General features: G+C 35.5%; 2 protein-coding genes across 3 annotated transcripts in view; one reads left to right on the top strand and one right to left on the bottom strand.

The window, feature by feature from the left end:
• Nucleotides 1-23,984, bottom strand: part of ST7L (suppression of tumorigenicity 7 like) — a 175,204-nt gene that overhangs the window by 2,683 nt on the left and 148,537 nt on the right. The window lies entirely within an intron of this gene.
• The window catches only part of CTTNBP2NL (CTTNBP2 N-terminal like), a 38,244-nt gene continuing 14,684 nt past the window's right edge, over nucleotides 425-23,984 (top strand). The window contains exons 1-2 of one of the 2 annotated variants that reach the window (XM_058538791.1): nucleotides 425-559; nucleotides 3,657-3,764. In XM_058538791.1, the coding sequence (XP_058394774.1) occupies nucleotides 3,666-3,764 (99 nt within the window). In that variant the 5' untranslated portion in view covers nucleotides 425-559; nucleotides 3,657-3,665. Of the gene's footprint in view, nucleotides 560-3,656; nucleotides 3,765-10,185; nucleotides 12,500-23,984 lie in introns of those variants that run through there. The other variant, XM_058538792.1, reaches the window with a different exon arrangement.

The following is a 23,984-nucleotide window of genomic DNA, read 5'->3' on the forward strand; positions in this document are numbered from 1 at the left end:
AGAATTCTCCTTACGCGAATTTGGCAGTTTAAAAAGTTCAGTTGTAATTATGTTATTTTTCTATCTGAGTGCCTTGTGCATACGTCATGGTGATTCAAGCAAATAGGCTTTTGTCAATACGGGGAGAGAAAGTCAGTCTCTTCTAGTGACATTCATAAGTTAGTCCTTGAAATGACAGTGGACATCTTAAAGTAAAAAAGATTTTGAAAGTTCTCACTTTTCCTAATTATAATTGCAAAAGGGAAGTCAGATTCCTGGTGTTTTTCCTGTATTGCTTAGCCTCAATTTGAAGAAGTGGCTATTTTCTTCTTTCTTGTCTGTATCAACCTACAGCTGTCAGGCCTCATCACCTGTAATGACGGTTGACATTCGTGGGATTTACAAAATTGTTTGTAGTGTGGTCACACAGACAATAAATTTCTTATTATTTTGCAGCATTGGACACTTTTCCACCATGCTGACGGCATTTTAAATATATTCGTCAATTTTCTCAAATTGTAACTGAAGAAAACCTTAAGAATTTATACTTGAGGACTGAAGTGTGACTGCCAATAATCAGGTCAGTATCACCCCCATCCCCACCCCCACCCCCACCCCAGGAATATCACTGCCATCTTAAAACATAATGCAGTTTTACTATCTTTCATTTATATTTCTGACAAAAATTTATTGCAATGTTTTGTGTATTGAGATTAGATACAAATGTAAAAAACTGCTAAATTTTAATATTTATAAAGAAAAGTTATGGGAATATGGGAAAACAGACCTGTTGGTTTTTTAATTATACAGCTGTGGCCCTTTATTTCCTCCTGTGTCATATTTGTATTGTATTCACTTCATGTAGACAGTAAGCTAAATGAGTTGGTACATATTAGCAGAATGTTCCAGGTATTAAAATTGGTGTACAGAAGTGATTTACAAATGTAAAGATAACAAGAATATTGTTGTTTATGCCATTGACAAAGAATAGAATTTTTCCTGCCTAGGCTGGACTGCTTTATAATTAAAGTAACTATGCAGATTGTTTCAATTTTACTTCAATTTTTATGAGGATGTATATTTATCACAACAGATCAAAGACTGATTTAGGTACAGTCTGTTTTAGTTCTTTGTGTATTTACCTCTTACTCTTATTTAACAGGATTCTCTAACAAATAATTCTTGATTTTTACCATAATTCTTGATTTTTACCCATGAAAGCTTAGAATGGAACCAAGAAGGACCTTAGAGATTATCTAGTCTGTCTTATTTTACCTGTGAGGAAACTCAGTGCCAGAGTAACTGGGTAATTTTTTTCTTCAAGGCCATATAGCTGTTTAGTGGCAGAGCTGAGATTAAAATTCTGCACTCCTCACTCCCAGTTTTCCTCATATCATACTGCTTCTTTAAGCCACAGCTTTGGATCTCTAAATAAGAATATTTAAGGACTATGAAGATATTGAAGGAAAAAAGAGTAATATGTGTGAACACTATCATTTTTAGTTCTATTCCTACCTTCCTACCTTGGTGCTTGTCCATCCAGTTGATTTACTCAGTGCAGTGGGTATTTATGGAGCCTCCTTACCAAGTCCCCATTATTTCCGTTAACATCATAGGAGGAGAGAGGAAGGGCATAAAATGATAGGATTTTTCCTCTGCCTTATAATCTCTCAGAGAGAGATTAAAACATGAAACCATCAGGAAGAGGGAGAAGGGTTTCATCTAAGAAACCAGTGTGACTCAACTGGTAGTTTAAATCCTTCACCGTTCTTCACTCCAGGATGCTATCACCCTTCTTCATTTGTGGTTCCCAACTACAAAAGGGCAGCTGAAGCTATTTCTGAGGTCATTGATCTTGGCTGCCCCCAGATTTGGGAATGCCTTTCTTAGAATTCTTTTGGAAGAAGAGAAGATAGTAGTTATTAATGATTAAACCATTGTTCAGCTTATATCAGGAACTTGGCAAGATGTTTTCCACTTATTAACTCAGTCTTCACAGCAACCTAATGAGTTAGATGTCGTCATCCCCCTTTCACAGATAAGAAAACTTGTCCAAAGTCACACAACTAGGAAGATGCAGACCTGGCATCTATCTGACTGCAAAGCCACGTGCTCTCTCCAGCATACCATCTTATATTAAGTATAGCTTTTCTGGGTTTGTTGTTTTTTTAGTTCTTATTTTTAAAATAACTGTTGTGAAATGTCTCTCTGATACTGAAGTGAGAATCACTTATTAGTTGCTAAAACTTACTAGGTAGAAAGTTAGCAGTTAGAGGTGAAGTTACATTGAACATATTTTACCATGGGGCAAAAGATTGGTACAGCATGTCCTGGAACACAGTCTAACGTCCTCTCCTTCATTTAAAGGCAGTAGCTCTGGAAGGAGTCAATGACTCTTTTGTGTGCCTCCTAAAATTTAATGTGCTTCTAGGAGTCAGGAATTACTGGAGGGTGTGTGAACTAGTTATGTTGTGATTCACCTTAAAGAAAACTATGAAAGTGGCTGGGGCCGGCCCGGTGGTGCAAGCCGTTAAGTACGCGCGCTCCGCTGCGGCAGCCCGGGATTCACCGGTTCGGATCCCAGGTGCGCACTGACGCGCTGCTTGTCAAGCCATGCTGTGGAGGCGTCCTATATAAAGTAGAGGAAGATGGGCACGGATATTAGCTCAGGGCCAGTCTTCCCCAGAAAAAAGAGGAGGATTGGCATCAGATGTTAGCTCAGGGCTGATCTTCCTCACAAAAAAAAAAGAAAACTAAAAGTGACAATTTGGAAGTAAAAAGTGGGAGAGGGAAAATAGTATTTGCTCTACTTTGGAAGTTATAAAATGTATCTTACTATACACAGTGGTCAGGAGACTCTTAAAGATTGTGTAGCAGTCTAACTTTTATGTATAGTTGCTGAGACATTAATCTTGTGGAAAGGACTGAACTTGTGCCATGCAATTTGCCATTTAACATATTTCAAAAGATGCAAGACTTCATAGAGATGTGAACTTGTTAAGTCAAATAAATTCAGTCTGTAGTAGCCTGGCCAAATAAGCTGTTTAAACAATATATTTTAAGCAGTCATTTAAAAGTGTATTTGTATATATTTGCATTTAAGTCTTATTTTACTATATGGAATATAAATATTGTGATAGATGTTCTCTGTGAAAGTAGACAATTTAAAAGAAGAATTTCACCTATACTCCTACCAAACATTATCTTTGCTCAAATTTTATTTCAGCCAATTTCAGAGGGATGCCAGAATGTTTTATATACAGTTTTGGAATTTGGTTATCTAAAACTTGGAAATCTTTTCATGGTCTAACAATTTTTCAGTGGAATAGTATTCATTGTAATACAATTTTACCTGAACTTCTAGTGAACAAAATTAATGACTAATTCTTTCTGAGACCTTCTAGGATGTTTGTAAATATGCCTAGAGGAAAAATGATGAAAAATTGATCTTGTGAGTGGTGATGAAATCAATAAAGTCAATTTTATTTTCTCTTACTGCTCAGTTTGTGATTAACATTAGAAAGCTCTTATTTTTCTATTTAATTGTAACCATTTCCTTTCTTAAAGCATTTTATACTATAATTATTGCTCTTTTCTTGTCTGTCTTTATTTTTTCTTTAATAATATCAAATTAACTCTGTCTTCTGGAGATTGTCTGACTCTTGTCTTTGTTTTAGGCTTTCAGGATGAATCTGGAAAAACTCAGCAAGCCTGAACTCCTAACACTATTCAGTATTCTTGAAGGAGAGCTTGAAGCAAGGGACCTGGTTATAGAAGCTTTAAAGGTATGTTAAAAGAAAAAAAAAAAAGAGTGGTCATCAGATGTTTGAAAGTTGTTTCATTGGTTGTAATTTATTTAACTTGAGTATTTCTACAGCCCCCATCAAGTTAGAGGCCTGGGTATACATACTGATACTTGCTATGACGGCCATCTATGTGGTATAATTTTAGGGACACTGGTGAAGCCTTTCTGCCCCCAAAATAGTTCCTTTAGTTTTTCTACCTGATGTCTGGACCTTGAACTTCATTCTTTAGGTTAGTGGCCTTAGCTGTTTTTGAATGCCAACCTCTCAAGAACTTGATGAGACCTGCTTCCTAAAAAATGCATGTACACCGATATAACAAAATTCAGTATATAGTATCTGGGAGATCAAGGACCCCATGAAGACTATCCATGGATTCCCTAGACCCCAGATTAATAATTCTTACTTTTGTTTCAGTATTTGATATCTGTTAAAATAAATACAAGGGGTAGAGGGCTGGGTGTGGTATATGGAAACTCTGTACTTTCCAGTCAGTTTTGCTGTGAACCTAAAACTGCTCTGAAAAATGAAGTCTAATTAAAAAAAATACAAGAGGGCATAACTCCTTTCAAGTATCATGAATCCTTTACACTTTAGTAAGGATGTTTCCCAGTGTGTCTTGAGATCAGATTTGGAAAGGGGAAGAAAAGACCATACAGGTATCTATGTGAGGAGCAGGAAGATGATACCCCCAAAAGGAGAGGAGAAATGGCCAAAGAAGAGGAGACTTGAGCATGCCGAAGATCACATGGTCCCTGCAAAGTGCAACCAAATCTGAGCATCTGAGAAGATTTTTATAGTTTAAAATTTTAGTTAGAGGTTATGTATATTGATGTACATCTTACAGTTCATTAGTAAAAGGTTTACAAAGGGCTTTACTACATTTTTTCAAAATTATCCTAGCTTTTTATTAAATATTGTATTAGTATTTCATGTGTGTTCATATGAAGCTCCTCTGCTGAACTTTTTTTTTTTATTTTTTTTTATTGTGAAATTTTTGTTGTACATTATTGTTTATCAGTCACCATATAAGTGCATCCCTCCACCCCTTGTGCCCACCCCCCACCCACCTATCCCCTGGTAACCACCAAACAGTTCTATCTGTCCATGTGTTGGTTTATCTTCCACATATGAGTGAAATCATGTCTCTCTCTTTCAGGCTTATTTCACTTAACATAATACCCTCCAGGTCCATCCATGTTGTTGCAACTGGGACGATTTTGTCTTTTTTTATGGCTGAATAGTATTCCATGGTATATATATACTACATCTTCTTTATCCAATCATCAGTCGAGGGACACTTGGGTTGCTTCCGTGTTGTGGCTATAGTGAATAATGCTGCAATGAACATAGGGGCGCATAAGCCTCTTTGGATTGTTGATTTCAGGTTCGTTGGGTAGATACCCAGTAGTGGGATAGCTGGATCATAAGGTATTTCTATTTTTAATTTTTTGAGGAATCTCCATACTGTTTTCCATAGAGGCTGCACCAGTTTGCATTCCCACCAGCAGTGGATTAGGGTTCCCATTTCTGCACAGCCTCTCCAGCATTTGTTGCTTTTTGTCTTGGTGATTATAGCCATTCTAACGGGTGTAAGGTGATATCTTAGTGTGGTTTTGATTTGCATTTCCCTGATGACTGGTGATGTTGAGCATCTTTTCATGTGCCTATTGGCCCATGTGTTGGCCCATTGACACTTCTTTGGAGAAGTGTCTGTTCATTTCCTCTGCCCATTTTTTGATTGGGTTGTTTGTTTCTTTGTTGTTCAGTTGTGTGAGTTCTTTATATATTATGGAGATTAATCCCTTGTCAGATATATGGTTTGCAAATATTTTTTCCCAGCTGGTGGGTTCCCTATTCATTTTGATCCTGGTTTCATTTGCCTTGTAGAAGCTCTTTAATCTGATGAAGTCCCACTTGTTTATTTTTTCTTTTGTTTCCCTTGTCTGAGTAGACAGTAAACATTTTTTTATACCAACAAAGGTAATTTTCTCATTGCCATTCTTGGAGGCTTAGAGAATCAGTGATTTCCTAAGTAGCCAAAGATACCCACTCAACAGAGTTCATACAAAAAGCTATATCTTTTCTCTTCTTTAGCCTGTCTTCTTTTTTCTGTTCCTGCACAGATACAGAGTAAGTGTGTTCATTTAGTCATATTTGGGTAGTCTTTTCTTGGATTACTCGGAAATTATAATTGGGATAAAAATAAAATCTAAACCTATTATTTCTATCTGCTGTTAAATTTCAAGTGACATATTAATTTATGTTTTTTGAGGCTGACTGAAAAAGACTGACATCTATCTAATTAAATATGCCTCAGGGTAATTTATCACTGAAAACTATTGCTTTTTTTGTTTTCCCTTGTAGCTTTGTAATGTGCCATAAGTAATTTCCAGTGGTTTCATTTCTCCAGGGTGCATGAGGCACCTCCCTTCTGGTATGGGGGGATGGAATATGTCTTATTTTCTTTCTTTCCGTGCTTGCTTCAGTCTTGTTTTGCATGGCTTCCCTGGGGACCACGTGTTGATGGCTTTGACACATGCCTAGTCACATACATTGAAGTTCATCTCCTGAGTCTTTGCCTGTCATGCCACTAAGTATAACTGTGTGACCTTGGTGAAGTCATTCAATCTGTCTCTAAAGCAAAGCTTCCTTGTCTGTAATAAGGATAAATGATTAATAACTATTATTTGTGTATAACACTGTGATTTGCATGGCATTGCAAATACTTCAGTGGTGTAGGGTTCATTTCTTCTTTTCCCTTTATTTATATTCTCTCAGTGCATATCATGTACCCCATATCCAAGGACCAGTCAATGGTTGCTAATCATTTGAATGGATGTCTCTAGTGTGCCCTCAACGGTGCCTAATTTTTTAATGACTCCCCTGCCAACATATATTACATATAAATATTCACTCTGGTTGATGACTCATTTCTGCCACATCCACAGGCTTTCCCCTTTTATCTCTATTGGTGATTTCTCTTCCTTTCCCTGTACATCCCTGAAAACTATTCTATTTGTCATAACCCTATCCCACTATACCAATAGTTCTAATCTGCTTAAACCCAGGACACCCTCCCATTTCTTACCCTATATTTATTTGATCAATGAAGAGAAAAGAGGGCCGGCCCTGTGGCTTAGCGGTTAAGTGTGCGCGCTCTGCTGCTGGCAGCCCGGGTTTGGAGCCCAGGCGCGCACCGACGCACCACTTCTCCAGCCATGCTGAGGCCGCGTCCCACATACAGCAACTAGAAGGATGTGCAGCTATGACATACAACTATCTACTGGGGCTTTGGGGGAAAATATAAATAAATAAATAAATAAATAAAATTAAAAAAAAAAAAATGAAGAGAAAAGGAAAAGAAGGATTGGGGAAAGTTTGAGCTTATTCCTAATCCTCACTTCTAATGCCTGTTGTTTTTCCCACTTCTTCTGCCAGTTCTCATCGGAGACCCCTGGCTCTCCTGTCCATAGGAGTTATCAGCTTAGAACTGGAAGTTCCACCGCTTAGGCTGAACCAGGAAGAACCTTGTTCATGGTGACTCCTTTTAGAACTTGGAAAGCATTTTCCAGAAGCAGCGTTATAAATAGTCAGATTTTAGAAAACTACAATAGTTTGGCAACATGTGTTAAATAGACTCACCTAAGGATCTACCCCTAATTGCTCTGGGACTCCAGGAGGCAGTTTCCTGTGAATATCACAGTTGACTTATTCAAAAACTTGTGGGCCTCAACTCCCTCATAATTGGGATAGGGATGGGGGAGGGCTGCCTCTAATGGAAAAATCAGAGAATGACCTTATTTTCTCTTTGCTTTTCAGCCTTAGAAACCATACAAACCTGTAGAGCTTTATATGTTTATTTTGATAATCATTATATTGTCAGCACCCAGCATAGTCCCTAGCATATAGATGCTCAATAAATATTTATTGAACAGATGAAATGATTGTGCCATTTTAAAAGGTTGCCATAATATTTCAAAGTGAATGTTGTGAATTATTAAATTTTACAGCCTGTCTTATGTGTGCTGCAACACACTGCCTTCTGGTTTTAATGTTAACAGATGCTTAGGTGCTTGTTGCACATGTTTTCCTAAAATATATTTTTTTTCTGCATGAATCCAATTTTAGTTTCTTTAGGCAGCTTCTGACAAGTTGAAAGAGCAGCTTGAGAAGCAGGAGCTATAATTAAGGGAGCATTTTGATATAAGATACCATTCAGAATCAGGCACAAGTGTTGTATTTAGTCTGTGCATACCGCCTGTAGGTGAGAAAATTATCTTCTCAGGCTTAAGCTATATGCAGTTTGGGTGAAATGAATAGCTTCACCAGAAGTGATATGTCTTTAAACAATCTATTGTTAGATAAAATAAGTAGCAGCTGGGGTCAAAATTGTCCTTTGAGAAAAGCAACTGCCATACCAGATTCTTAAAGTGAAATCTTATTTTATTTGTGGAGCAATTTTTTGGTTTCATTTGGTTTTCTTGTTGTTTTTGTGTGTTTGCTTTGGTTCTGTAATATGTCAAGAGTTTACTGCATTATTTCTTTTTTTTTTTTTAATTTATTTTTTTTTTAATTTTTGTTTATTGCAGTAACACTGGTTTATGACATTGTAAAAATTTCAGGTGTACATCATTGTACTTCTGTTTCTGCATAGATTACATCATGTTCACCACCAAAATACTAATTACAACCCATCACCACACACATGTACCGAATTATCCCTTTCACCCTCCTCCCTCCCCCCTTCCCCTCTGGTAACCACCAATCCAATCTCTGTCCCTATGTGTTTGTTTATTGTTGTTATTATCTACTACTTAATGAAGGAAATCATACGGTATTTGACCTTCTCCTTCTGACTTATTTCACTTTGCATTATACCCTCAATGTCCATCCATGTTGTCACAAATGGCTGGATTTCATCGTTTCTTATGGCTGAGTAGTATTCCATTGTGTATATATACCACAGCTTCTTTATCCATTCATCCCTTGATGGGCACTTAGGTTGCTTCCAAGTCTTGGCTATTGTGTATAACGCTGCATACTGCATTATTTCTATAGCTCTTGCTTAACAACAAACACCTGTTGAACTTCTTGGACTAATATGGCAGCTTACTAATTTTCCTCCTTTTAGTATTCTTTCTTAATTCATGCTTAGTGGGTTGAAAAGGTTTTGGTCTTTGTTCCCAATAGCTATGAGTAGTTTTTCCTTTCTGTTTAAGTAAAAAAACTTAATCTTTTTTTTTTTTTCTTCTCCTTACCTTCAAAATAGATTTTTTTCTTGGACATAAAATCTATTCTTCAACCTTGCATCTCTGAACAAAACCATATGGTTTACTGTTGCTGCTAAATAAATAGAAGGACACATTGGCAAGGGTTGGGTTTATATAGGGATATATTATAAAGTTCCCATAGTTTGTAAGTAGATCCTACCTATAGGGTTATGAATGTAAAAGAGCTTCATTCATTTTCCAAAATTTCTACAAAGTACCAGATTCCAGCTACACCCTTCCAGAACCCCCATAGTTATGTTCTTTTTCTCCCCAAAATATAAAAGCCTCTTCACTCTTTTGTTGCAGCCAAGACATATTTTGCATAGAACCTGGGAAGCCAATAGAAAATAGTGTAATATTCAGCCTCTTCTGTATTTGAAGTCTGTTTGTTACAGTGGTTATTTATACTGTATTTGGCCCAAAATGAACTTTAAATAAAGTGTTTTCTGTTTTAGAAGGGATTATGTCACGAAAAACATTCTTTATGAAAGTCTTTCCCTTTGACCACTTTATTTTCATGAATGAGAACACTATAGGAATCCGCTCCACAGTGAAAGCAAATTACATTGCTCATGAACTGTACATGGGAGATTATGGTGGGACCACAGTGTTCAGGAAGAGAATCTGAGCTCATTAATTTTTTTTTTTTTTTTTTTTTTTGTGAGGGAGAGTGGCCCTGAGCTAACATCTGTGCCAGTTTTCCTCTATTTCGTATGTGGGTCACCACTGCAGCATGGCTTGATGAGTGGTGTAGGTCTGCGTCCAGAATCCAAACCCGCGAACCCAGGCTGCCAAAGTGGAGCATGAGGAACTTAACCAGTATGCCACCGGGCCAGCCCCTGAGCTCATTAATTCTAAGCAGATCTAGGAAATGGCTTCCCATCATGGTCTGACTACTCCAGAGGAAGATGAGAGAACCTTAATTTTAAAAATTTGGAAAATAGATTTGACTGCTAATAAAAGTTAGATTAAATAGTTTATTTTTGAGTCTTCCACGTTGGGTATATCTGCACGTCTCAGATCTGATGCAAAGCCACACTTACTGTGATTAAGTAGATTCTGTCCTGTATTAGTATCATTTTATTGTAAAGCAGTCTTTAAATTGCTTCTACAATAATAAATGGTAAAGTATTACAACTTTCATGTAGAATTGCTTAAGGAGTCTTGAATTCCTTTCCACTGATACCTCAATCATAAAACAGGTATAACTCTTTTAAGCCTAGGATAGAACTTTGTTGTTTTTGGCCAAAGGCCATCGCAGAATTCCCCAAGCAAGAAGATTTACAGACAAAAATGCTGTAGACAGGACAAAGTTTGGAAATATATTTAGAGTATGAGACTGTAATATGTCACTCTATTGTTTTAACTATTTTGAGTTTTTTAAGCACCAGGGTCAAAAATAAAAAATCTAAATGTTACATATATGTCTGTGTTGAAACAACAGATGATTTACTTTTGCTGAAAATATTCTTAAAATAGTAATAATTATAAGGCTGTTATGACCATGCCAAAGATATAGAACAAAACAAAAGTTATCAGGGAATGGAAGGTGCTGTGGCTCAAGAACATCACAAACACAAGTTCACTGTAAGTCAAGTCTGACATCTGCTTTTGGTCATGGCCTTGTGCCTGTTATGGAAGCAGATTATTATAAAGGCTGGTCTGAGACAAGGAAAGTAACATTAAATTTAGCGATCACCATACATAGTCCTATACTAGTAAGCCTGTCAAGAGTGTTTGCATAAAAAAAAAATCAGGTGTTAGCTTGCTCAATAACAGATCTGTGAATGTACTTAAATAGGCTCAAAGTTGAAGCATTCTTTGGCACCCATAAGCCTGGACCTAACAATTTTTTGGCCAAAAATGATCCCATTTTGATAGCTGATTTTTAGGAAGAGCTTTTAGGATTGGGGTAGGTAGTTTAGATCTTTGATAAAGATCATATGTCCATAAGCTCTAACTGAGAGAAGTCCAATTTCTGCCTGGATAAGAACTGGAATATTAGGAAGCAAACAGAAATTTATTTAGGGAATTGAATTGTAAGGCTTTTAGATTTACATTGATAACCTCTACTATGAAACATGTTTTAGAAGGAAATAATCAGTGGCCATTTTTGGCCATATTTTAATGTGTTTTTTATAGTTGGAATAGCTGATTTTTTTATTTCTACTATCTCTGAGTAAAGTGCATACATGAAATCCTAGCTCTTCCAAAAAGAGACATTTACTAGGCACCCTACAAAACTATCAACTAGAACATTCTGTAACTGTTAAGTGAAGCTGTTAAGAGCATGGGCTTTCAAATCAGACAGACCTGTTTGAGCTCTGCCGTTTAATTGCTATGTGATCTTAAACCAGTTATTTACCCTGTAAGCTTTATCTGTAAAATGGTATGGTTATTGTGATGATTAAATGAGATAGCAAATGCTAATCAAGGTGCTCAGTGCTCATTTACTATTAGTTATTATTATTAGGACATAGATTTTGAAGTCCATCCATTTAGGAACAAAGGTATATTCCATAAAGCAAGAACTACTGATAATATGCTGTCCTTTGTAAGAAAGATAAGTGTTTAAATTAAATCTTTGTTATCAGCAGAGCTTGCTCTTTGGCATGTTTTTCTTGTGGGAATTGATGGGTTTGAGTTGATCCATCCCCACCCCCACAACCAAAAGCGTGTATTTTGAGACAGCTGGCAAGGGTTAAGGGTGTCCTCTGGGGCATGGAACAGATGTTATGTTATATTTCCTTCTCTCTCTCTCGGTAATGAAAACAGGAGATACAGGGACACTGTGGAAGCCTTTTTAGAACTGATTTTGTTCCATTGATTTCTTTGCTTATTTCTCTATTGTTTGATTTGGTATATTGTTATATTTTGTTTTTTTAAACAGCTTTATTGAGGTATAATTGACATACAATAAGCTGCATATAGTTAATGTGTACAAATCGATGTTTTGATATATGTATTCCCCCATGAAACCATTGCTACAATCAAGATAACGAACATATCCATCACCCCACAAATTTTCTTTGTGCCCTTTTGTAACTCCTTTACCTAACCTTCCCCACTCCTCCCTACCCCCTACTCCCAAACCACTAATCCACTATAGATTAGCTTATATTTTCTGGAATTTTATTTAAGTGGAATCATACAGTATATACCTTTTTTTTGGCCTAGTTCTTTCACTCAGCATAATTATCTTGAGATTCATCCATGTTGTTATTGTATTCAGAGTTCATTCCTTTTGTTACTGAGTAGTAGTTCCATTTGTATGTATGTACCACGGTTTATCTGTTCATCTGTTGATGAACATTTTCATTGTTTCCAGTTTTTAGACTATTACAAATAAAGCTACTATGAACATTCATGTACAAGGCTTTGTATGGACATATGCTTTCATTTCTTTTGGATAAATACCTAGGAATGGAATGGCTATATTATACGGTAGGTGTATATTTAAGTTTCTAAGATACTACTAAACTGTTTTTCAAAGCGGTTGTATCATTTACATTCCTACCAGCATGTATAAGAGTTCCAGTTGCTCCACATCCTCGCCAACACTTGATCTGGCCAGTCTTTTTAATTTTAGCCTTTCTAATAGGTGTGTAATATCTCATGGCAGTTTTAATTTGCATTTCCCTATTGACTAATGATGTTGAGCATCTTTTCATGTGCTTATTTGCCATCTGTATTGTTTTCTTTGGTGAAGTATTTGTTCAAATCTTTTGCCCATTTTTTAAATTGAGTTATTTGTTTTCTCATTATTGAGTTTTGAGCATTCCTTATATATCTGGATGCAAGTCCTTAATTAGATGTATGCCTTGCAAATATTTTCCCCCAGTCTGTGGCTTCTCATTTCAGTCTCTTAACTGTATCTTTTGAAGAGCAAAAGTTTTTCATTTTCATGAAGTCCAGTTTATCAATGTTTCTCTTATGGATTTTGCTTTTAGTGTAATGTATAAGAAATCTTTGCCTAAACCAAGGTCAGAAAGGTTGTCTCCTATGTTTTTTTCTATAATTTTATAGCTTTAAGTTTTACACTTAAGTCTGTGATACAACTTCAATTAATTAATTTTGTTATATGGTGCAACATAATGGATCAAAATCCTATTTTTTGCAATGGATATCGAATTGTTTTAGCACCATTTGTTGGCAAGACTATCCTTCCTGTGTAGAATGGCCTTGGCACCTTTGTTACAATCTGTTTTCTATATATTTGTGGGCTTATTTCTGGACTCTGTTCTGTTCCATTGATCTATTTCTCTACCTTGATGCCAATACCATATTGTCTTGATTACTATGGCCATATAGTAAGTCTTAAAATCAGGTAGTGTTAATCCTCCAACTTGTGTTCTTTTTGAAAGTTGTTTTGGTTATTCATCATGCTTGACATTTCCATGTAAATTTTAGAATCAGCTTGTCAGTTTCTCCAAAAATCCTATTGAGATTTTGGTTGGGATTGCATTGAATCTATAGATCAATTTGGAGAGAACTGACATCTTAACAGTATTGTATTTTGTAATCTGTGAACATGGTATTCCTCTCCATTTATTTAGGTCTCTCAGCAGTGCTTTATAGTTTTCAGTGTATAGTTCTTTTACATCTTTTGTCAGATTTATCACTAAGTTCTCCATATTTTTTATGATTATTATAAAGGACATTGTTTTTTAAATGTTAATTTCTGATCTTTTATTGCTATTATACAGAAATAAAATTGATCTTGTATATTGATCTTCTACCTTGCAACCTTGCTAAACTCATTTATTAGTTCTAATAGCTTTTTTATAAATTCCATTGGATTTTCTACAGACAATCATGTCTGCAAATAAAGACAGTTTTACTTATTTCTTTCTAATCTGGATGCCTTTTGTTTCTTTTTCTTGCCTTATTGCATTGGCTAGAATCTCCAGTACAAAGTCAAATAGAAGTGATAATGATATCTTTGTTTTGTTCCTGAGCTTAGGGAGGAAACACTCAGTCTTTCATCATTAAATATGATGCTGGCTGTAGGTTTTTCACAGATGTTCTTTATCAGGTTGAGGGAGTTTCCTTCTATTCCTACCTTGCAGATTTTATCAGGAATGGATATTGGATTTGGTCCTATGCTTTTTTTGTATTTATTGAGAACATAATTGGCTTTTGTGTCCTTGCTGTGTGTCTGAAATATTATCTGAGAAAGACCTGCATCCTGTTTCTTACTGACTTTCTCACAGATCACACAGAGTGACGTAGAGTAGCTTCTTCAGCTTTCTTCTGCTGCTTTTTAGAAACTAGAATTCTATACCTTAATTTTTTAAATTTTGCTGAGTAGAGTTCAGTAATTAAATTATTTTCCCAATGGCAAAACTTAAGAGTAATTTAAAAATCATAAACCTTTCAAAAAAAGAAGCAAAGAATACCTCTGCTGCTTTAATGAACTGCTCTCCTTTAAAGCAGCTTGTATCCTTTTTCTTTATTACTTTTAATAGTTTATTAGCTTCTTATGATAAATAATTTTTCCAAAGAAGAAAACATATGTACAATTTTTTTCACCTTCTGATAGAATATTATTACCCTTTGCCTAGGAGTAACAAAAGTAATCTATCTATTTGAAACAAGCTTAAAGATTACCTTTTCATATTAAACCATTTAAATTGTATTTTAGTATATCATATCACTACTCAGGAAATAGACATCAAAATGTACTGTTCCTTTACTATTTCCTAGAAAGCATTATTTTTCTCTTTGTTAATTTGGACCACAGGAGGAAAATTCATATTAAAGGGGATTGCTTTTGTAGCTGATAACCCTATATCTGAATGCTGCTCCAGAGTCAGTTATCACAGACAGAATAGGTGGACATAGTATTACATTTCTGTTATGCTTTTGAATAAAAAATCAATGTTGGTTTCTTTTATTAAATTTACTAGTCTCAGAACACCTATTTATTGAGGAGAATTGCTTCAGACTACATGGTTTTATGTAAAAATTTATTTATGAAAAGAATTTTCTATAAATTATTTCCGATTACCCCCAAACAACCTATGATAACATAGTTCTCTTGACCTAGTTCCAATTAATTCTTTATAAAAAGTAAACCCTTGGTTAATGGCTACATGAAGTGGGTGCTACATCCATATAGTGGACTATTGTGTATCTATTTTAAAATATGATGCAAAAAAAAAATATATATATGATGCATATGAGGAACTTTTAATGACATGGTAGTGTTCTTACAGTGTAGTGCTAAATTTAAAAGTGGGTCATAACATTATATCCTTTAATCTCAATTATAAGAATAACATATATATATGTATATAGAAAAAAGACTAAAGCAAATAGATTGAAATTTGTAGTTTGAGGGTTAATAGTGGTTAATAGTGGTCCCTGGGTAGTGGAATCATATGTGCATTTTAATCTTTTTCTTCAAAACTTCTGTATTATGTGTAAATTACTTTTAAATCAGACACACTTATTTTTAAATAGCAATAATCTTGTACAACTTCTTGCTCAAATTTCTGTTTAGTAACTGTCTAGCCATAAGCAGATAATTTAGTTGTATATTATTCACTTTGTAGGAAAAGATATTAGAGCTAATTAGAACTACAGTTAAATTCTTCCCTTATTTGTTGTTCCTGATATTGTTAATATTATTCTTTTCCAACCCACTCTAAATAATTCAACTTTCTCTGCCTGAAAAACCAACCCAAGTTCCCAGACTATCCAGTGAAAAGGTCAGAGTTTAGGGGAAGAAAAAAGAAGGCTGTGATAGAGATACCTTTTATCATACAAGAGTCTAAAGAGGTGTCTTTCAAACATTTTTGAAATGCATTTCACCATTTTGCCCCAATCCAGGACACAAATACACACCCACATACATATATTACTAAAACAAAAATTTCACTAAGACGTATACTAACTTTATATTTTACTGTAACTATAATATTTACACTATACTATACTATTTTCTTTTCTTTTGTACTTTATTTTTCTTTAAGTGCTGATTGTGATCCCACTAACCTAGTTTCATGATCCACTTCTAGAAATTTATGCTCCAGTTGCACCCAGGCCTGTACAAGAAAGTGAATGTGTGAGGATATTTGTTGCAGCATTGTTCATAGCAGCAAAATGCTGGAAACAACTTACATTCAATTACTAGGATTCTGGTCAAGTAAATTATGGTATGATTGTACAAGAGAATACTATGCAACCATTAAAGAGAATACAGATCCTTATGTATAATATTCTCCAAGATATAGTAAGTGAAAAAATAAGACACAGGGGCCGGCCCAGTGGCGTAGTGGTTAAGTTCACGTGCTCCGCTTTGGCGGCCCAGGGTTCACGGGTTTGGATCCTGGTTGCGGACCTATGCACCAGTTATCAAGCCATGCTGTGGCGGCATCCCATATAAAGTGGAGGAAGATGGGCACAGATGTTAGCCCAGGGCCAATCTTCCTCAGCAAAAAGAGGAGGATTGGCAACAGATGTTAGCTCAGGGCTAATCTTCCTCACAAAAACAATAAATAAATAAGACAGAACAGTGTGCACAGTAAAACAAAAAAGAAACAGTATTAAGTTGCAACTAGTGAAGCCAGAAATACATCTCACAAAGCCTCTTCCTTCCTTCCCCTTGGCTTGGTTCCCTTGAGAATGGTAAGAGCTCCCCAAATGGTCTGCCCTGAGAAGGGAATGAAATTAATGAAAGGGAAGTCCCAGGTTCAGAGGTGGGGTACTCTGGCAGAAAAACGCCAAAAGAAGCAGGGAAGGCTGGTCATATATAGGGGCCGTTTATAAATTGGTTCTTTATAAAAAAGAGGACTGCATTCTTAAGTGATTAAGCATCTTTGTTCCATTCAGAAAAACTTTGAGCCCCATATATAACAGCTAACTCTTAAAAATATTGTCTGGTATCAGCTACTTGCTATACAACTTGTTATCACGTCATCATTCATATCACAAATTTGGCATTTAAAGGTTCAAGAGTAAAGGCGCCAGAAGAATAAACAAATTTCTCATTTAACTGACATCTTCCTGTGGGCTCTGTTTTTCTTACGCCTTTGAGGAAAGAAAGGGGGAATTCAGCTTGTCAAGTGCTACCTCTTTAGAGAACACACAGTCCTCTAGCAGTTGGGGAGAGACTTCAGAAAAGATTACAGGAGTGGGGAATTTCATTGCATTTATTCAGCCTGAAACTAAAACAAATAAAAAAGGGAAACAGCTTATTCCTGTTATTTTGACTTCCTCTTATTGTGTCTTCCTTGCATGTGTTAGCCTTGTGATTTGGGATTAATCAGAGGTTATTTCTAGTTGTCCCCATAAAGAAAAGACAAAGGAAGACAAAGAGGTTGCTTCTAAAATTAAAGCCCAGGTCCATCAGTTAGTATTTCAGTTCAGCCAGTTGTAGGAATAATTTGAAAGGTAGGAGGAAACCATCCTATATGTTTCCTGAAAATCTTTATGGAAGGGGAGCATTTACAGAAGGAAGGTTATTATATTATATTATTATATGGGAAATTATTTCCCTAAAAAAGCATAGTAATATCTATTCTACCCAACTATTCTCATATATGCACAAGGATGCTCAATGCAGTATTGTTTAATACAGTATTGGAAAACTGTAAACAACCTAAATGTCCATCAATAAAATATAGCCGCATGAGCTAGTGCGTTGTTACTATGACCTATTATATAATTGCTTTTTTTTAATGAGGAAAAAAAGCTATGTACTGACTTGGAAATATCTCTAAGACACAATAAATAAAAACAAGTTGTAAAACGGTTTTACAGAATAATAATATCTACGTAATTTAATATATGTATATGCTTAGAAAAGGTCTGGAAGGATACCCATCATACTAAGAACTCTTGGAGAAGAAAGAGAGATTGGGTTGTGTTTAGGAAAGACTTCAGCTTTATCTATATAGTTAAATTTTTTATGAAAGTATTCATTTATTGTGAAATTAAAATAAAAATTATATTTGTAAGAAATATAGTGTGAGCAGTGGGGTAGCACGGAGTTAATAACATTTACTTTTTAACTATCTTTGCTTCCAGGTAGTTAATACTTCTCACGTAAATATGTATTAATTCTAAAATATAGTTAAGGGAGTGGAGACAAGCATAGAATGCCTAGGGAAAGCATGAGCTTGTTACCTCCATATCTCTGATTTTCTCCCAAAAGAGCAGAGTAAATTTCTCCTTAATTTTCAAATTCTGCTTTGGTACAAGATACTTAAAAGTTATTCTTTCAAAGCAGATTTTTTCACAGGTCATGGACTCAAATTAAATAAAGCTGACAACATATGTATGAGCTACATGATTAAAATTTTAAGAAATTTATCATCATAGCAGGACACCTACAACCCTTCAAAGTATTTTTCGTGTCTTCACTTTCATATGTGTAGTTCATAATATTCCATTGTTTAATAACAACAAAAAGTATCTTCTGCCTCAGAAGGCCAAATCTACCCAGTGAGTTCTAAGATATGCATAACTTCAAAAAATTTTTAAATATAATTCAATACCTAACATGCTGTCTGTTCAACAAAAGACTGAATTCGTTGGTAGAAATGAGTATGTGATTGTGTTGTTATTAAATTCAGAAGTCTCTGTTCTTGTTTGTTGGAAACTTCATACATAGAACCTCTCACATAAATGTACCCAATAAATTTTTGTAGAATTGACTCATACTTAATGTGACTTCTCTTTGTTCTTTGCACTAGATTAGTATAATATGAGAATTAGTCTATTCATGCTGATAAGCATCACAGATTATAGGGATTTTCATTGCTGTTGTCTTTATGTCTAGTATTTCTTTTTTTCACTAAATGTAGGGAGGTACTTAATCTTGTTCAGCACTGCATCCCAAATTTCTGGAACCTAGTAAGTTCTTCAGAAATATTTGTCATATGATAGAATGAGATCAGGCCCTTTAAGGCTAACTTGAATATTAATTCATATTTTTTAGAAGAGAGGCTTAGCTATAGTAATATAGTTTCATAACTTTTACTGTTGTTGATAATTCCCACTCAGTGACATTATTTGCATCTCACCTTGTACTAAGAAGGAACAATTTGTTCTTCAGACAGGAACTCATTACTTTGTGTTTGTTTCCATATTTGTAGTAAAGGATACCAAATAATTGGAATGTGTACCTTTGTTCACTATGTATTTGTATTCATCTAAAAAAAAATCAGAAACCATATTCAGTTTTCAGGTGACATTTTACCATGGTGGACATAATCCTGTCAAATTGGGATGTGGCCATCTGCGTGCCCTGACTGATTAGTAAACGGGAACTTTGTGAGCATCAGAGAAAATAGGACGGTATTGCTTATGTTTCTTCATCTGTCTAGATATATACACAAAATATTGTTTCCCAGACTTGTCAGCTAAGGACCTCTGTGGGCATCTGTCTAAATTTCACATGTCCTCTCTCTTTCAGAACGTATTTACTTATCCCCCATTTCTCCAGTGGCTTTTTGTTTTTGGCTTCCACAAAATCTTCATCATCCCCCCTTTTTCTGTTTGTTTTCCAAACTAATAGCTCTGAGTTCTTTTCCCTTTAAAATCTTCCTTTCAGTCTCTTGTCCTTCCTTTCCTGCAATCTCTTCCATCAATGGGATGAATGACCACCTTCTCCACATCACACCTAGAAGTCCCTAAAGGAAAAGAGTACTGAAACAAAGTCTTAGAGGCTTAGGACAGAGCCAGTTTTCCTGTTCCTTTTGGGATTAAAATGGGAAAGGGGTCTTGGTTATCCCATTCTTCTTTGACAGTTAAAGTTTCCTCATGGTGTTGCTACCCTTTAGAATAAAAAGGAAGAGCTCATATATCTCCAGACAAAGATAACTCCTGTTCTTCTTCAGATCCATGCATATTCTAATCCTCTTCAGGACACTTATTACGAAGATAAAGACAGCCTTGGGTTGGGATTACTTGGAATTAACGGTAGCAGTGGTCAACTTCAGCACGCTCGATTTCACCATATATTCAGTGCCTTACTGTAGTGATGAACATTGCCAGTTCACACTTGAAATTATCATTAAACACCCCATAATGTACTTATAGCCCACCTTTTACTTTTTCCATCTTGGCTTCTTTACCCCTCTCCCCATTCTGTTCTCTAAAGAAAAACGATCCTTCCCTAATTTGAGTCCCAATCTACCTGTATGACGGCACATGCTAGCTTCCTCCCTCCCCATAAGGCTGCAGTGACAATAGAAATTGCCACTTTGCCATCCTCTGACTTGTGACGTGGGACTTGTTCTCTCATAATGTGTCATCGTAGATATTCTGTTCTACTGTCTGTCATTAGGAGGTATAATTAGCCCTGTCCTTGGTTTTGTCTGCCTGCCTTGACATCTTATTCTCACCATGGTGTGGTTCTCAAACCATACTGGTCCCCTTTTTTCATTCTACCCTGTCTCTCCACTCCCCCCATACCCTCCTCTACCCCCGCAAACTTCTTATTCCTATTTACTTGATTAACTTTTAATTGTGAACAACTTTTACTTCTCAGCCAGGCTAACGACCTCTTCCCAGGACCTTACATTTAAGCCACTTGTTTCTTACCATGTTTCCTTGTATTATCAGTCTGTTTGTAATTTAAGAATCTTTCTTCAAACAAATTTTTAGAGTTAAGACCCATCCCACAATTGTACAGCTTCAAATCCTCCTTCCATAGAATCCCCTAACAGGAGGAAGAAGAAGATATCCTTTCACATCTTATTCAGTGAGCTCTTTTTCAATATTTTAATCTTGAAGTTAGTTTCTACACTATCTGTTAATATACACTGAGTGAAAAAGCCTGAGCACATCTCTAATAAAGATGTTTTTCAAGTTCACAGTTACTTAAAGGATCACTTATGGTTATAGTCTGCGGGCGGGGTCTCCTTGTGTAATACTTCAGAGACAGTTTGTGGATTGTGTGCCCCTGTCAACCTTATGGTGTTTCCTGTGATTCATTAAATTGCTGATAGTCCCATTTATCTGTCAGAACCCGCCCACTTCCAGGGCTGGCCTTTTCCTTCCTATTCCTTAGGAGTGTAAGGTCTGAGTCTTAGAAAGTTCTGATCAAATAAATTGTACTTGGTGTTCCTCTAAACATTAATGATATTGTTTAGAAAACATTTAAACAAGCCGTGGTAGCTTGTTTATTTTTGCTGTTAGACCTTAAACTTGTCTGGCAAATTTCAAGCTCCTTGAGAGCTGGGACTACATCTTGCTGAGTCAAGTCTGTGCCCCGTAGCATCGCCCACACCACTTGGCATATGAAGTATCCAGCAAACATTGTGTTCAATAAAAGCATTCAAAGCACAGGCCCCTGGGAGTCATCCACATGTCCAGAAAAGTTTCTCAGACTTCTCCAATGCTATTTTTGGTTGTCTAACCCTGATAACACAGATTTTTAAATTTTTTTTTACATTTTGTATATTTGATGTTAGGCCAAACTTCTCCTGGTTTGTAGATTTCTATAACATTTGTTAGTTTAAAATAAAACAATAATAGTGATTCCTTATCACTTCGTTTAGAATTTACATATTTATTATAGCTTAAACTATTTAAAATCATAGATTCAGGAGTCAGACTTCTTGGGTTCTTCATTCTATTCTAGTGTTTTTCAAACTCTTTTGACAGGGACACATAGTAAAAAATAGACTTTGTATTGTGACCCCAGGGGTTACACTAACACACACACACACAGACACACACACACCCCTATATTCTTATGCCAGAAGAAAAGTTTCTCAACACCGTACTCACCTTAAAACATTCAGTGCTCTGTGATGTTTTCTATTCTGTTCTATTTCATTTTTAAGCTACTGATCGAGACCTACTGAATTGAATTCATTCCTACAGTCCGGGGGAATATCTGTGTATGTATTTCTCATCCAGCTAACATATTCAGTACTTATGATGTACCATTTACTGTTCTTCTCCACTACGTCACTGGCTTCGTGACCTTGGGAAAGCCGCATGTGCATGTTCAGTTTCTTCTATAAAATGGAGATCTAGTGATGTCTACCTCCAGGGGAATGTTGTTAGGATTAGATTAGACATGTAGAACACTGAGCAGCCTGCATGGCAGGTAATAAGTGCTGCAGCGTTTGTGCCTCCTTTGTTGTTTCTGCTGTTGTTACTATTAAAATTACTTTGGCTTGAACTTCCCATGTTTCTGAAACACTATATATAAAGCATATATTATGTATAACTTAATTTTCCTTTTAACTCTCATTATGTATTTTTATATTTTTAAACTAGAGATATAATTTAGATATAGTGAAATGCACAGATCTTAAGTGTTCAGTTCAATAAGTTTTGACAAATGCACACATCCATTTTACCTACACCCCTGTCAAGATGCAAACATTCTCATCACACCAAAAGGTTATCTTGTGCACTTCCCAGTCAGTTGTCTCCCTTATACCCAGAGGCAACTGCTGTTCTGATTTTTTTCACCATATATTAGTTTTGCCCATTAGAACAGAGTCGCACAGAATGTATTCTTTTATGTCTAGCATTTTGCTGTTCAGTATAATGATTTTCAGGTTTATCATTGCCATTTTATGTATCAGTAATTCATTCCTTTTTATTGCTGAATAGTATTCCACTATATGAATACATCACATTTTATCTATCTGTTCTTCTATTGATTGATATTTGATTGTTTCCACTTTGGGGCTATTATGAATAAAGCTGCTATGGACAATTGTGTAAAAGTCTTTGTGTGGATATATGTTTTTATTTCTTTTGAATAAATACTTAGAAGTGGAATTGCAGGCGGGCATTTTTCTAACTTTATGAGAAATTTCCAAAGTAGTTATACCATTTATACTCCTACCAGCAATATGTGAGTGTTCTAGTTGCTCCATATCCTAACTGACAACATTTGGTGTTGTCAGTCTTTAATTTTAGTCTTTACTTTACATTAACATCTCCCTGATCACTAATGAGCACTTTTTCATCTGCTTTTTGGCCATTCATATCTTATCTTTAGGTCTGTGATCCATACCTGTTTTTTGTGTATAGTATGAGGTAGGTGTGGACTCTTGTTATATTTTAAGAGATATATGGTCTCCTGAATAAAAGTGATTAGGATCTAATGCATCATTAAAAATTATACTTTAAAATCCTTAATTTATGTTCAGACCATTAATTTCTTCTGTGCTTGTTGAATTCCTTTACACATTTTATTCCCCACCTCAAAAAGTTATTTATGTAGATCCAGTCCAGGATGTATATGTAACTTGTTTTAACTGAAGACATTAAAAAAAAAAAACAAAACAGAACAAAGACAAAAAACCTCAACATATTTATTTCAATTTCATTAGGAGTTTTTGCAGGACTCTTTGGAATTTGAATGTTGAAGCAGCTACATTATGCTGTTTACTCATATTCTTATTCTATCAATAAGCAGCCTACTAGCTGGAAGCACCACACTTGTAGCTATTTATACTAAACTTACCATTTTTAGTCTTCAAAAGAATTTAGTACTCTGTATTCAAATAATAATAAATGATCATCTATCCTTATGTAAATAATTGCTTTTATAAATGTCTGTGGCTGCAAACTGATTCCGAAGGGAATCTTTGAAGCTCATTCTACTTCAAAGTCAGTTTGCTAAATGTATAAATTGATATTACCTTAAGTCATTATACTAAGTAAATCATAGATTTACTCTATGATTTACTAACAGCAAAATAAAATATTGACCTCACTAGAATGATGAGAGTAAGGAGAGGCTGAGACATCAGGAAAGAGCCTGGAAAGTAAACATCTGTTAAATGTCTTGGGTTTAAGGCTATGGGAAGAAGAAAGATATGTGAGAAATGCTTCTTCCTTTGAGTCACAGTCTAGGCAGGGAAAAAAAAGACAGAAAAATGGGAAATGTTTAATCATAATGCAAGAGATAAATACCGATTAACCACATTACATAAAATGTCACATA

Source organism: Diceros bicornis, chromosome 4, assembly GCF_020826845.1.
Source record: "Diceros bicornis minor isolate mBicDic1 chromosome 4, mDicBic1.mat.cur, whole genome shotgun sequence".
NCBI lineage: Eukaryota > Metazoa > Chordata > Mammalia > Perissodactyla > Rhinocerotidae > Diceros > Diceros bicornis.